The sequence below is a fragment of the Carcharodon carcharias genome, chromosome 7, assembly GCF_017639515.1.
Source record: "Carcharodon carcharias isolate sCarCar2 chromosome 7, sCarCar2.pri, whole genome shotgun sequence".
NCBI lineage: Eukaryota > Metazoa > Chordata > Chondrichthyes > Lamniformes > Lamnidae > Carcharodon > Carcharodon carcharias.
The window spans coordinates 73538248-73554547 of NC_054473.1; the positions used below are offsets into that span (position 1 = coordinate 73538248).

The 16300-nt window shown below is 42.3% G+C and overlaps 1 protein-coding gene across 2 annotated transcripts in view; it reads left to right on the forward strand.

The window, feature by feature from the left end:
* Positions 1-16300, forward strand: part of rad18 (RAD18 E3 ubiquitin protein ligase) — a 277150-nt gene that overhangs the window by 241554 nt on the left and 19296 nt on the right. The window contains exons 12-13 of one of the 2 annotated variants that reach the window (XM_041192133.1): positions 5164-5226; positions 8317-8425. In XM_041192133.1, coding sequence (XP_041048067.1) covers positions 5164-5226; positions 8317-8326 — 73 coding nt within the window. In that variant the 3' untranslated portion in view covers positions 8327-8425. Of the gene's footprint in view, positions 1-5163; positions 5227-8316; positions 8426-16300 lie in introns of those variants that run through there. The other variant, XM_041192132.1, reaches the window with a different exon arrangement.

The window sequence follows — 16300 nt, forward strand, 5'->3', positions numbered from 1 at the left end:
GTTTCACATCGTCATGAAAGCAGTTTATGATTGTCCGCCCTGCCTGTCAATGGCGGGCCACGTTTCCCACGACCAGAAGGTAATTTTAATACATCAGCATATCAGCAAGCCCTGTGAATAGCATTGATGCATTTAAAAGGAAGCCAGATATGTACATGTGGGAGAAAGGAATAGTCGAATGAGCTGATAGGTTGGGAAGAGGTTCATGTGGAACAGAATCACAAGCTGACGTGTTTCACAACTGTACATAAGTGACGTGCACCTGGCGAGCTGCTTTTCACTTGGGACTTAGAGATTTGTTTACCTCCCTTTCTTCTGGCAGCAGTCACGGTTATTAGCACCTAGCTTCATTGGCAGCACCACATCATTTTTAAGGGGGCTTACGGGCAGGTCTCTACCTATCAGACCAGCTGTAAGGCAGGGGTGGCTTTTCAACGTCTGCAGGGTTAGGGCTTGCTTTGGGGAAGGGGGAGAAGTGGCCTCAGGCAAGGGAAGAGGCTGCAGGGCAAGGTCTGTACTGGGGATGCGGAGTATCTCAGGTGTGTGTGGGGGCACATGTTGATCTGTGCCGTTGGCCTCAAGGTGGCGAAGGCTGAGGAGTCAGTCTCCAGAGGAGATGAGGCCAGATGGTGATGTGAGGGTCTGTGAGAGAGTGAGTGGTGAGGTCCTGTGAGCTGGCAATGAGTGAGATGCCAGTGAATGTGTGATGGCCTTGTGAGTGAGAGAGTTTAGAATGATGAGATGGTTCCTTACCCTGGCAGCATGGATGAGATCATTCATCTGTTTTCTGCATTGATGGCCGACCTCTTGTGTGCAGCACTGGCACTGACCATCTATGCTACCACTTCCCAAGCTGGAGTGGTGAGACTGATGGGCCTGCTGCAGACAGAGTGAGGGTAGACAACATTGTGGCAGGCCTCCACAGTGTCCAGAAGGAGGTCCCAGCAATGTATCACTGAATCAGGGGGCTGTTCTCTTCTTGGCTTTGGGGCCATGTCTTCACCGGAGCAGCCCTGGGCTGCAAGCATTGAGAAGTGTGCGCGAGGCTGCAAGTTAAATATTCCACACTGCACGAGGACGTGGTAAGGTACTGGTATGCTGGGGCAAGTGAAAGACACCCGCCAGCAAGGCGACATGTTTCCTGTGGCTGCATAATTAATTGAGGTGGGAATGAGACAATATGGTGCAAAAACCACCATTGCAGCCATTGGATGAAACATCCTTTTTCCCGCCCGCTATAGATTCCATCTAATGACTTTAGTTTTTCCAACGTTTAATCAAAGGAAATTTCTGCTTGTGTAGTACTGGATGTAGGATATGTAGTCATATAAATCAGCAACAGTAGAGGAGCTGAGAGAGGTGGTTGTGAGGTAGAGCTGGGTGTCGTCAGCGTTCATGTGAAAACTGACTCTGTACTTTCAGATGATGTTGCTGAGAGACAGCATGTTGATGGGAAATAGAAAGCCAAAGATAGATTCTTGGCAGACACCAGAGGTAGTAGAATGTTCATTGAAGCATACTGCTGGAGTTCTGCACTGCTGACCATCCATTCAGGGTTGTCTCCCTCTCTGCCTCCCCACCATTTCCCCATATAATGTTTATTATCAGCAGGCTGATTTGTGGTATACGCTATACTTACAGTAAACGAAGGAGCCAGGGTATGTTGAGTTCTGTTATGTCTGTCTAAGTTCCCAATGCTATGGAATTTGTTATAATTATTAATTATTTGCATGATGGATTCCAGAGCACCAGTAGCAACACCAAAACAACTGAGCACACACAAGCTTGAATGTGTGCAGCTGTTTAAAATTTGATGTTGCATCTTTTGCGTTCTGGCCAGGGACTTTCTCCAGGTTTGGAAGAGGGTCTACCCCAGCAACAATTTGCATTTATAGACAGCCGTTAAGGTATAAAAACATTGCAAGATGTTTCATGAAACCAGAGAAGGAGATAATAGGAGGTGTAAAAAAAGCTTGATCAAAAATGTGGGTTTTTTAAGGAGGGACTTGAAAGAAGAATGGGAAGTGGAAGGGCATAAGGAATTCCAGATAGGGGCTCAAAACAGCTGAAGTCACAGCTGCCATTGATAGGGATAGGATGGAACTGGTGCTGCACAATAGATACACACCTACAGCTCAGTATGTGAAAAATACTTTGCTGCCCTCTGTTTGGGCAGCCCACTGCCAGCCGTGACAAATGATTATGATAAAATGATGGCAAACATCAGGTTCAAAATATCAAAAAAAAATTTCACGCCTTTCACAATCTCTGGTTATCCCAAAGTTCATGACAGCCAATGAAATACTTTTGAAGTGTAGTCACTCTTGAATTGCAGACAGGCATTTTGCACATAGAATGCTTCTGCAAGTGATAACGACCAGATAATCTCTCTCAGTGATGTTAATTGATAGATAAATATTGTCCAGGATACCAACAATAGAGAATCTAGCAAAATAGAGAAAGTGCGAAGGAAAGCCAAAAAAGGAAATAAACGGGCAAATAGCATGTATGAAAAAGATCAGCGGATAAAGTAAAAGGGAACACTAAAGTATATGTAAATTTAGAGATTCAAAGAAAGGATAACACTGATTTGGGACCAAAAAGAAAATGCACTGAATGTACAGCACAGAAACAGGCCATTCAGCCCAACTGGTCCATGACATTGTGCATACTTCACATGAGGAAATCTTCTTGTGGACATTAAGGGCGTTGTTGAGGTATTAAATGAGTAAGTTACTTATGTCTTTACTAAAGAAGTGCATGTTACTAATGCAAAAGTATAGAGTAAATAGTAACACTCAAAAGGAAATTGGATATGTCAAAAAATTATAGAAATTTGCACAACAGAAGGAGGCTATTCTGCTCATAGTGCCTACTTGGCTGACGAGTAGTCACTCAGTCTAACCCTACTTTCCAGCTCTTTATCTGTGTCCTTGTAGGTTACAGCTCTTCAAGTGCATACCTAAGTACTACATAAATGTCATGAGAGTTTCTGCCTCTACAACCCTTTCAGGAAGTGAGTTACAAATCCCCATCATCCTCTGGGTAAAAATATTTTCCCTTGAATCACATCTAGACCTCTGGCCACTTACCAAAATCCTTGCCTCTTTGTCAAAGATCCCACAACCCAGGGAATTAGGGCCTTCCTATTCACTCTATCTAGACCCCTCATAATTTTATATAATTAATTAACTAATTAAATAGCTCAGAGACAATGAACAGAATGGCCTCTCTCTGCTGCAAGATTCTACGATTGCATTCTTTGAGGTTTCGTAGCCATAGCACCAGACCATTGACCAGTTAGCAGTTGCAGTGCTCAAGGATAGCTATCTTCAGTCTGAGTTGTTCAAAGTGACACACATACTTATCTGCATGGTACTCACGTATGCCGATCCATACCATTTGTTGTACTGGACATTTTAGTCAGGTGTCAAATTAATTGAATAACCTGAATTAATTTGTCCCCTTCTCAAAATGTATGTGAGAATTAATGGATTCCGAAACTGTAATATAATATTCCTGTAATATAATATAACGCTGCGGGGAATCCTGAACAGTGCTCTGAATCTCAATTTTCTGCATCCGGTGTTCCAATGCTCCAACTTTTTTATGACAATGCAAGTTAAAAGTTTGGCAAATTACCTTTTCTGCCAGAGTAAGACTAGATTTACAACTGTTTCACTTAATGCCAACAATTCAGAATGTATTTAAGTATTCTCTGTTTTTCAATTCTAATCATTTGCATACTCAGATAAAATGACTCAAAAGACCATTTATCCTTTATCAGATAAAGGCCTGTTGTGAAATTTTAAGAGGCCTTTAGTGCTCAATGGAGTGAAATATCATTGACCAGATGAACTGGTTTCATTAATTCACAGCAGTGAGACCAATGTACATCAGTAAATTGATAGACGAAAAACCTGTTTTTAACCAAATCCAGGTTGCTACCTTGAAATGTTGCCCATTGGAATTATTTTACAAATCTCCTTCCCTCTGATCAAAAATAACTCGTGTTTAATCTCCATAAGGATTTGCTCCAGGTTCAATTCCAGCTCTATGTTAAGTTGGTTAATCTCAGAAAAGAAATTAATATTTGTTTGCATTTATATATATCGCATTTCCTTCCCTCAGAGCACCCAGAACTCTACAATGAATGAAGTGTAGTCACTGTTATAACATAGGAAATGTGGCAGACAATTTGTGCACAGCAAACTCGCACAAACAGCAGTGGGGTAATTGAGCAGATAATCTGTTTTAGTGATATTGGTTGAGGGACAAATTTGGCCTGGACACTGGGGTATAAGTCCCCTGCTCTTCTTTGAAATAGTGCTGTTAGATCTTTAGTGTCCACTTAAAAAGACCAGTGGGTCTGTTTAACATCTAATCCAAAGGAAGAAACCTTCAAAAGTGTAGCACTCCCTCAGTGCTGCAATAAAATATCAGCAATAGCCTTTGTTTGCAAGACTTTGGCTGGAATTTTCCGGTCCCTCCCTGGTCCCACTGTAGCCAACGGACATTTAAATAACTCGCTGCATTTTCTGGCCCCACTCCAATCATGGCAGGTCAGGAAGATTCCACCTTTGAGTGGGACTTGAACCCACAAGCTTCTAACTTGGAGGTGCCGCTGAGCCATGACTGAGATTGGCCTCAGCAAACGTGGTTAGGGAAAATGAAATCAGCCAGGGTTCATGAACCTGGTCACTAACCACTGATTGCCCCTGGAAGATACCTATGTATGGTTATTGGATGAGGACAGGATCAGATTTGGCAGTGATTTCTGGCCCCCCCCCCACCCCAATCCGAAACTGTGCCAGTGCTCCCTGCTAGTTGATATGAAGATTAACTATGTGGGTAATAAAGTGGAGGATTGGTAGTGTTTTAAGCAACAACTTAATGCTTGCCATCTTTATGGTTGAAGGGAATATGATGATATATCCTCATTGATTTATTGCTACCATTTCTGTGTTAAGTGCTGTTATATTATAAGAGATGTTGTTCTCCTTCAGTACTGGAAAGCGATCACTGCCAACTGCTATTGCTGTTTGGCATTAGATACACACCACTGTTCAGCCCATTTGGTATCTTGCTCAGGTTTCTTTAGAGTATGAATGTATTTAACTTGTTCCTGAATTTTCATTCAAACTCTTCATTCTGTTTGTGCAGCTCCAACTCTGATATTTGTAGAGATCCTGAGTATTCCCAGGAACCTACAGAATCAATAACCATGTGAGTACAACATTTTGGCATTTCACAGATAAAATTGCTTTTCATTTTCAAATTGCATTCCCTGACTTTCCTTTATTTATTAGGAATAACTCGAGCAAAATGTCCTCTGAAATATGTTCCCAGTATATCAGCAGATGTTTAAACCTGAGCAGCTAACTGTTCCCTACTAAAATTCTCAATTTGTTCTTCAACAATTCAGCTCCTTGAGCTGCATGGTGCCATACTAATCCCTAAAACAACTTTGCTTCATATAGTGTGTTTAACATGAGGCGAGATGAGGAGCCACAGTGCAAAGATTAAAGGAGTTCTTGAGGGAGGTAGCATAGAAAGTGGACAACCAAGGCTTTGGAAGAAAAGATGGGAAGGGTGGAATTTGTTGAAAATGTGCCAGAAGGAAAAGAGAAGAGGTCAAGATGGAATTCCCAACAGGCTGGGAAGGGAATATAGTGGAGTATATATATATCAAATTGGGGAGCCTTTGGTGAGTGGATACAACTCATGGCCAGGCCCAGAATATTAATTCACTCATCCAAGAAGGGAGTATGTTCATAAAAAGGTGTGAATGTTCTGGAGGTTGATACAGAGAGAAGCTGAGGCTGGAGAGCGAGGGAGGGGGATTAACCCCAGGCCAATCAACTGGCCAGGATATTTATCAGGAGAGAGGATATAAGGCAGCTGAGATTTCTGCTGTGAGTGAACCAACAGTAGGTGTCGTGGTGGCATGTTGCAGAATGTCTAGAGTAGGGCAGAAAGAATCTTGACAGGCCCAGGAGGAACTCAAGCCTGTGTGATGACAGCAGATTATAGTCAAGTGTGCTTGGAAACCAAGAAAGATATGTTGCAAAGGACAAAGAAGAAGGAAAGATATACTTGTGGGAGCATGACTGACAGAAACTGTAAGGGATCAGAATCTCACTGTTTTGATCCTCAGTCTGAACAATTTACTGATTTCAACCATGTAAACTAGGGTTAAGGGGAAATTGCCCAACATTTCTGCACCCAAGAGTGATGCTGAATCGAAAGTATATGCTGTACAAGGCATGAATACTCAACTGTGATGCCCTCCATCCCTGAAGAGTCCGTCAGCATCATTAATTAGGCTCATATTTGAGCTAATTGTTGGAGGGCTGGAATATCCTGTGGAGCCGATAGATGGCAGGTGCCAGTGTATCTAGTGGAAGGGAAGAAGTATTGTCACTCCCTTCTTTTAATACAAAGTAGATAATGTCCATCATTGAACAGGTGGCAGGAACAACTCTGTTGAAATCCAACTCATGAAATCAGTGAAACGTGAAACAATGAGCTGAACATTTAATTTTCTGTGGTGCTACACTGTTTATTGCAGTCACATGCAATTCCTTAGTCCATTAATTTAACATAAGATTATGAGGGGCTTAGACAGGGTGGATAGGGAGCAGCTGTTCCCCTTGGTTGAAGTGTCAGTGACAAGGGGGCATAAGTTCAAGGTGAGGGGCAGGAGGTTTGGGGGGGATGTGAGGAAATACTTTTTTACCCAGCAGGTGGTGACGGTCTGGAATGCGCTGTCTGGGAGGGTGGTGGAGGCGGTTGCCTCGCATCCTTTAAAAAGTACCTGGATGAGCGCTTGGCATATCGTAACGTTCAAGGCTATGGGCCAAGTGCTGGTAAATGGGATTAGGTAGGTAGGTCAGGTGTTTCGCACGTGTCGGTGCAGACTTGATGGGCCGAAGGGCCTCTTCTGCACTGTGATTCTGTGATGATCATTAAGGTTAAGCAATTTTGTACAAATGCATTAAGGTTAAGCAATTTTGTACAAATGTATTAAGATGCATATTTAGTAGGACAATTTTCCATACCCTCCATTATTTTGGTCTCTCATTGAGTGCTTAGTGGTGTTTTGTAGGTAACTTTTATAGTGGATGTATGCCTAAAAGGAAATGGAAAGCAGCAAGATGAGTGATTGAGAAGAATCTCTCCTCCACAAATCAGTAGTTAAGTGAAATGATACACAATTGGGGATTGGTGTTTCTCTCAGAAGATTGAGTGGGCGGGATTGAGACCCTGAAAGGATAGATTGCACATGGTTTGTGGAGGGGATGACTCAAATGGGCCAAACAGTCTTTCCCATTTCCAAGCATGCTGATGACAGCAAAATATAAATATAGAAATTTTATAAACGTGCTGCTGTTCTACTTTTTTTTTAAGTGTTTGCTTCATGACTAATTGTAATACAGAGTTAATAGCATTCGCTAAAGGATGGCCTGGCTTGAAGTGAGATTGTCCTTTTTGATGCTGATGGACTGCTGCAGCACTCTCTCCCCCCACCCCCCCACCACCACCAGCTTATATTTCACCTCTTTTCTATTTTCATTTAGTTCTGTTGAAGAGTCATACGGACTCGAAACGTTAACTGTGTTCCTCTCCACAGATACTGCCAGACCTACTGAGTTTTTCCAGGTATTTTTATTTTTGTTTTGGATTTCCAGCATCCGCAGTTTTTTGCTTTTAATACTAAGTTGGTTGTGGGATTTTGCTGTTGCATATATTGGCTCTCGTGGTTCCTATGTTACAACAGAAACAACTCTTCCTTGTTTGCAAAGCGCCATTGGTACATCCTCAGAATGTGAAAGATGCTTTATAAATTCAAGTGGCCTCTTCAATCAAAAGAAAATTATGAGAAGCGAATGCTTTGAAGAAAGCATAGCGGATTTCTTTGCTAAAATGTAGGCGGTGCCTTCAGACATGCAGTATTGTGGCAAGTCACGTTCAAGGATTCATTCCTGATTTTGTAGAAGGATAAAAGATGGAAGGTATTCGTTTTAGCTGATTTCAGATTTCAGACTTTGTAGTACCTCTCCTAGTCTTTTTCCATCCAGTTTAGTGTATAAATCACCACATTCATACTAAGCTTTAAATTGTATACAGTTTACTGAACAGTGGATGGTTGCTCTCAATAATTTGGATGTTTCCATAACATTAAACTGGACTTCAGAAAATCTTCACGCTTATCTATAATAAATGACATTTCATAGACCATCAGGCTCTTCAGGGTCTAAAGAAGATGAAACTCTCCCATGCATTAACATGTGGCATTACAATTTTTCATTTAAGATTTTCATGATCAACAAGCTAAATTCAAGATGAACCCACAGCTTCAAAATTAATGCCTGAAAGGAAAGTGAAGCAAGGGGAGAGGGAGCTGCTGCCATTTTTAGTCATTTGCCTTTTTAAATTCCTTTTATTTTCTAATTGTTTGTATTAGGAAATGCAACAGATATCTGAATTGTAATATATTAAGGTGCAGGATTCTCATGTCCTCTCTCTCACACACTCTACACCTCCCCTCTACTTTTTCTCCTCACTGAGTTCCCCTGCCCCTATTGTGCATAGTTTCTTTCTTGGAGATCACTGGAACACAATGAGGAGAATGTACTCTTGGCTGATGTTTTTGTTTTCCCATTATTACCTGGGGTGGGGTTGCCAAAAGCCAGTTCTTTCACCCCTTCGGCTACCCAGGTTTGGTCAGACTGATAGTACATAAAATGAACAACACAGAAACAAACCATTCAAACCAACTGGTTGATGCCAGTGTTTATTCCCCACATGAGCCACCTTATTTCATCTAACTTCATCAATAGATATTTATTTTCCTTTCTCCCTCTTGTTTATCTAGCTTTCTCCTGAATGCATCTATGATGTTCATCTCTGCTACCCTTTGTGGTTGCAAGTTTCATTCTCACCATTGGGACCTTCCTGGTGTCTGTAGCTTACACTCTGCCTTTACCAGCCAAGTAATTAAGACATAAAAATAGAAAACGCTGGAAATAACCAGCAGCTCTGATAGCACCTGTTGAAGGAACAAGTGCAAGGAACAGAATTAATTATGTGCTACTGACCGTGATAAGTGTTTAATTTCATTGGTTCTGTGCTGTTTTTTATCACCAGCTTTTCAAAATGAATTATTGCATGTACACACAAGATGCTAAGAAAATGTGCTTCATAGTTTGACCTTCAATGCAAATTGAATTTTATTCTTTACTAAATGTAACTTCTATTCCTGTCTGACTTAATATACTCTAATAGATATTATTTGTGGCAGTAACTGCAAGCAGGGTTAGTGGTAGCAGTTTGGGAAATGTGAACAGGGTGTGAATTGTTGAGGCAAACCAGTTTTTGTTTAATTTCCAGCTCTGGAGTTCGGCATTGAGCCCATTCCTAGCCTTATCCTAGTATTAGAAATAATCAGTTAGATGAGATGGTCAGAGGAAAATATGTGGAACAAAATGAGAGGCCTTTGAATTTTACAATCACTGATGGTGTCAGCCACAATTCATGGGTTAGGGTTAGGTTAACTTCATTCTTGCATCTGATTCAGAAAATTTTGAGTTCATGTCCTACTCCAACAATTTGAGCACAAAATGCAGTACTGAGGAAATGCTGTGCTGTCAGAGATGTTGTCTTTCAGATGAGACACTAAATCAAAGCCCCATCTTCCTTCTCAGATGTAACATGTGGGCTCCTTTATTTTTGGTAATCCGTGTTGAAATTGATTAGCCAATTATATGCTAGTTCTGCAAGTTTATTAATGTCTTATAATTTGTTGCAATCCTCCTCAGTATTGACCATCCCTCCCAGTCGTGCGAGCCCAGTATATTCACGGAGAGAATAACTATGAAAGCCCTTTTTTCTCTATATCCTCCTCCGCTGAGTGTTATTAGGAATTTGGCTGCCCTTTGATAGCAGCTCCCCAGTACCTCACCTAAGTGGCCATCCTTCATTTGAGCATTTTGTTAAAGCTGCTATAAAATTGCTAGTTATAGCCTGAGTGTTTACGGGCTATTTCACCATGGAGAAAACTGGATCCGAGTCCAACTTGGTCCTTAACACGCACCATTTTTTGTGTATTTTCAAGCAGGTGTTAACGGTCATGAGGCGTGTGAATTCTGATTGATATTCAACCCCATCTTAGGATTCTCAGGTGTCGGCTGTCCGCTGAAATGTAATCAGGGTGTCCTAAGTTGCACCAAATACCATTCATCCATAGTCCCTGTTCTCACTAACCAACACTGGCTCCCGGTTTAACTGCCTCAATTTTAATATTCTCATCATAGTGTTCAAATCACTCCATGGCCTTGGCCCTCCTTAATTCTGTAGTCTTCTCCAGCCCTACAATCCTCCACAATTTCTGTGTTCCTCTATTCCTGGTTTCTTGAGCATCCTTGATTTTAATCGCTCTGCCATTGGAGGCCATGTCTTCAGATGCCTAGACTCTAAATTTCTCTGCTCGCTACCTCACTTTCCTCTTTTAGGGCACTACTCAAAATATCTCCTTGACTATGCTTTTGGTCATCAGCCCTGATATCTTCTTATGTGACTCGATGCCATATTTTGTTTTATAATGCTTATGTGAAATGCTGTGGAGTGTTTTATTACATTAAAGGCGCTATATAAATACAAGTTATTGTTGTATTTGTACTGAATGTTGACATGGCTTTTGCTTCAAACACTAAATCTGGTGCATTCAAAACCTCACAGCCCTAATAAAATTCTCTCTTTCCCAAATCTTACATTCCAGCTTCGGTGGTCTCATTGTAGATCCCTCGATCACTGGAAATAAGTTTTTTCAAAACACTGTGTCCCAGCCTTTTTGATAATTTGAAATACCTTGATCAAATCACCCTTTAATCTTTTCTGTTCCATCAAAAACTGTCCCAATTTTATTAATATCTCCATCTTAGAGAAACTATTTTACTACTTTTTAAAATTCAAACATGTATTTGTGTCAAAGAGGTCTACAGTACCTATTCTGTCCAGTTCAGTTTCAGCAGTCAGTTCTTTAAGCGGACCCCAGATCACCTGTGATTTGAAGAGCTTCATTACTGCCCAATATCTAGTAAAATAATGGTGTAATTTGGGAAGTATAAGAATCACATGTTTTATGTATCAGATGCTACTTTCTAACATGCTCTGTTATGTCTGTTCTGTCTTTTCAGAAAGTTTTTAAAAATTCGTTCATGCGATATGGGCATCGCTGACTAGGCCAGCGTTTATTTCCCATCCCTAACTGTCCTTGAGAATGTGGTGGTGAGCTGCTTTCTTGAACCACTGCAGGGCAATTAGGGATAGGCAATAAATGCTGGCCTAGCCAGTGACTCCCACACCCCATGAATGAATGAAAAAAAATGGACTGAAAAGCACTGTCGTGAGAGGAGTCTGATGAACAAACAATACAGTTTTCTAGCGAGTTATGTCAGTTTCCTACTGCTGCTCATATCATAATCTAACAAGTTACACATCAATGTCACATTCCCAGGTGGAAACTCACTCACAAATTGTGGATCTCTGAACCAAAGGATACTACTAATCCTTTATGTTAGAGGCCATATCTCAGCCTGAAGTGTCTCAGCTTCCCTGATTAGGGGAGCAAGATCTCTCTGTGTTCACTGTCCCAGGCTGTTCATTTCAGAGCACGAGGACAAAGGCTGTCGCTTGATCCCTTCCTTCTCTCAGTGTGACAAGGATTGGTCTGCCAAGGTGCAAAACAAAGTTACCACTTTGTAAAAAACAGTCCTTGATGTTGAGGACTGAGGCACTCTTAATAATATTGAGCTAAGCCCCAGTCAGCTGCAATGAATGGAAGCTAATTCATACTGCCTGGATGCACCCTGCCATGTTGACTCAATATGCAGCAGTAACAGTTAATTTCAGAATAGTCCATTAATTTTCCCAACCATTAATTGTGAAATGACAACAGGCTTTTTAATAAGTCACAATAGAATGCTTCAACACTGGAAATGTTATCAGTTGAATTTGACCTTATTTCAGCATTATATAACTTAAATCAAAATTCACTTATCTTAACTTGTTACATTAACATTTGAAATATTTTAGGATTGCACTAAAGAAAAGTACAATGCAAAATTCTGCTCCTCACCCCTCACCACATGCGTGCCCACACACACCCCGCCCCCCCCCCGCCCCCCACAACAGGTAGTGCGCAGCAGGGGCTTGATTATTAATTGAATAACATGCCCTCAACCTTACCCCTCAGCCAATCGATCCTCCTCCATCCTTAAAATAATAGATCTTATGAGCGTTAGGAATTTTTAGCAATGAATTAATATAAAATATACATTTTGATTTAAACAATTTGTGATGAATCATTGAGAACCTGTCAAGGATGCTGTCTGTTCCCTTGAAATATTTCTCCTATTAAGAGTCATCTGTCTAGGGATGATAGTAATCCTGCAGGAGCACACTGCTACTGCATATTGCATCCCTGAAGAGTATTGGCTGTAAATTTCAAACAATGCATCTAATGATTAATGACACATTTTTCAATGAATTGCATTTCTTCTCCTAAGTGTTTTCACATCTCTCAAATATGAATCATGAACCTGATGTCAAACCTAAGAAGAAAAATAAATGCTTTTTGCAGTCTACTGTAGCTTTAATAAAAGTATAATCCATTCAGTTTTTATATTAATGGCAGTAGTCTTGCAGCCTGATTAATTGTTCATCAACAGTGATGGGCTCATTCATCTGAAAATGTTGATTTAACATTCACAAAGACAACATCTTTTAGATTGGCAAATAAGTTTAGTGAAATAAATGATCAGCCTGCAAGATTGCAAAAAAATGTATTATTTTTCCTAACTGACGCACAGGATTCTTTGTACAAATCAGGCACTTAGTAATTTAGTCACTTTAAAACTGTAAATTGCAGAACTGAGATTCTTGATTGCCCATTTGGAGATCTGCCAATTTAGCCCAGCTGGAAACCCAAAGCTGGGACACGTGTCTGTGTCAATGCTTTTCACCTCTGCATTTGATGACGACAATGCCTCCGGAACGTGGCAGCAGAAGTGGTTGTTCAACCCCTTAAACTACTATCCTATGAGATCGCAACTAATACATAAGAGAAAAAACAGAAACTTAACTCTTTGATCAGATCTCAAAACTATTTCTGGCGTAGAGATTTCTAAGGCCATAGCTCACATTTCATTCTCCTGGAAGTAAGTTTTTTCCCCGAGATTCACACAAAGCTCAGAAAGAGTAATTATGATTCTCTTATTGAGATCATAAAAACGTAGTGAAAAGAAACAGTTACTTGGGCCAACCAGCTTGCTCATTCATCCAGGCCTTTGCAGTATCTTCAACTATTTCTGAAGAATGCCACAAACCCAGCTCGTTGGAAGGCCAAGCGGTGACCATATTTCCTATCATTTATTTCCACCATTTTTCAGATCCATTTTGTTTTTACTGATGATGAGTTCTTAAATATTGGGAATCCAGTGCTTCAAAGCAGGCACAGCCTGAGTTAAAGTTTTCTTTATGCTTCTCAGCTACAGGCTTTAATCTTAAATTCCAAATGGTCGTAAAGACAAATTGCAAGTTCAGTGCCAGTATCTACAGAATTATAGGCCTGCAATCACTAATACAGTCTGAGCTCAGTTCCAAATGAATTTCACAGAGTAGTCTATAATGCTGGCAGATTGGAAGCATTCAGTCTCCTAGCCTGGATTAGGCTGGAAACGCAGTCCCACTATTCATTTCTGAATTAGGAATTGGTTGAAAAAGGCATGAGCTTGTATAATAGCTGCACTGTTATAAAAAGCCTTATGATAGACTTATATATTCCGCATTTGAAAACTGGTATTAGCTTTATTGAGCTTAAAATTTCTGTTGCTGGTGTCAGTGCATTGAAAGTACAAGATCCCACGTTGCATTATTATGTAGTGTAGGTGTACCTACACCGCAGGAATTCAGCGATTCAATAAGGCAGCTCACCACTGTTTCATTTTATTCTTCATCTCATCCGACACCTCAACAAGAAACTTTTTCTCTTTCTCTCAAGTGCTAAGGAACGCAAGCTCCAACAACTCATTGACACCAACACTCATCTAGGACCCTCCACCCCTGCCTGGCCCTCCATCCCCACCCCATCTTCCAATCCCAGCCCCAGCCGTGTATTCACTATACCCCTGACCTTCCCCTCTCCGACGCTGAACGTTCAGTGCTCAGCAAAGGACTTAGTTTCATACCCCTACGCTCTCACCTTAATGAATTTCGGGCTCGGCACGATGCTGAACTCTTCTTCCGCTGTCTTCGTCTCCGGGCTCACTTCTTTGGGCAGGAGTCCTCTCCCCGTTCAACGAATCCTTTTACCCACCTCCAATATTCTCCCTCCACCGGGACCCCTCCCTCTGGATTCTTACTTTCTCGATCTTTTCATTGAGAACTGTCGGGGTGACATTAGTTGTCTCAATTTCTCTGCTCCTCTCACCCATTCTAATCTGTCTCTCTCTGAACTTACTGCACTCCATTCTCTCAGGTCCAACCCTGACATTGTCATCAAACCCGCTGACAAGGGTGGTGGTGCTGTTGTCTGGCACACTGACCTCTACCTCGCGGAGGCTGAGTGTCAACTCGCAGACACTTCCTCCTACCTCTCCCTGGACCATGACCCCACCACTGAACATCAAGCCATTGTTTCCAGGACTGTCACTAACCTCATCTCCTCAGGAGATCTTCCTCCCACAGCTTCCAACCTGATAGTCGCCCAACCTCGGATGGCCCGCTTCTACCTCCTACCCAAAATCCACAAACAGAACTGTCCCGGCAGACCGATCGTGTCAGCCTGTTCCTGCCCCACGGAACTCATTTCTCATTATCTTGACTCCCTTCTCTCTCCCCTTGTCCAGTCCCTTCCCACCTACATCCGTGATTCCTCTGACACCTTACGTCACATTAACAATTTCCAGTTCCCTGGCCCCAACCGCCTCATCTTCACCATGGACGTCCAATCCCCCTACACCTCCATCCTCCACCAGGATGGTCTGAGGGCCCTTAGCTTCTTCCTCGAACAGAGGCCCGAACAATTTCCATCCACCACTACTCTCCTCCGTTTGGCTGAACTTGTTCTCACACTGAACAATTTCTCCTTTAACTCCTCTCACTTCCTCCAAATAAAAGATGTGGCTATGGGTACCCGCATGGGCCCCAGCTATGCCTGTCTCGTTATGGGGAATGTGGAACATTCCTTGTTCTAGTCCTACTCCGGCCCCCTCCCACAACTCTTTCTCTGGTATATCGATGATTACTTCGGTGCTGCTTCACGTTCTCGTTGGGACCTGGAAAAATTTATTCGTTTTGCTTCCAATCTCCACCCCTCCATCATTTTCACGTGGTCCATCTCTGACACTTCCCTTCCCTTCCTTGACCTCTTTCTCAATTTCTGGTGATAAACTGTCCAGCAATATCCATTACAAGCCTACCGACTCCCACAGCTACCTCGACTACAGCTCCTCACACCCCGCTTCCTGTAAGGACTCCATCCCATTCTTTCAGTTCCTTCGCTTCCGTCGCATCTGTTCTTATGATGCTACCTTCAAAAACAGTTCCTCTGACATGTCCTCCTTCTTCCTTAATCGAGGTTTTCCACCCACAGTCGTTGACGGGGCCCTCAACCATGTCCAGCCCATCTCCCGTGCATCCGCCCTCACGCCTTCTCCTCCCTCCCAGAAACATGATAGGGTCCCCCTTGTCTTCACTTATCACCCCACCAGCCTCTGCATTCAAAGGATCATCCTCCGCTATTTCCGCCAACTCCAGCATGATGCCACCACCAAACACATCTTCCCTTCATTCCCCCTGGCGGCATTCCATAGGGATAGTTCCCTCCGGGACACCCTGGTCCACTCCTCCATCACCCCCTACTCCTCAACCCCCACCCACGGCACCTCCCCATGCTCACACAAAAGATGCAACACCTGCCCCTTCACTTCCACTCTCCTCACAGTCCAAGGGCCCAAACACTCCTTTCAAGTGAAGCAGCATTTCATTTGCATTTCCCCCAACTTAGTCTACTGCATTCGTTGCTCCCAATGCGGTCTCCTCTACATTGGAGAGACCAAACGCAAACTGGGCAACGGCTTTGCAGAACACCTGCGGTCTGTCCGCAAGAATGACCCAAACCTCCCTGTCGCTTGCCATTTTAACACTCCTCCCTGCTCTCTTGCCCACATGTCTGTCCTTGGCTTGCTTCATTGTTCCAGTGAAGCTCAACGCAATCTGGAGGAACAGCACCTCATCT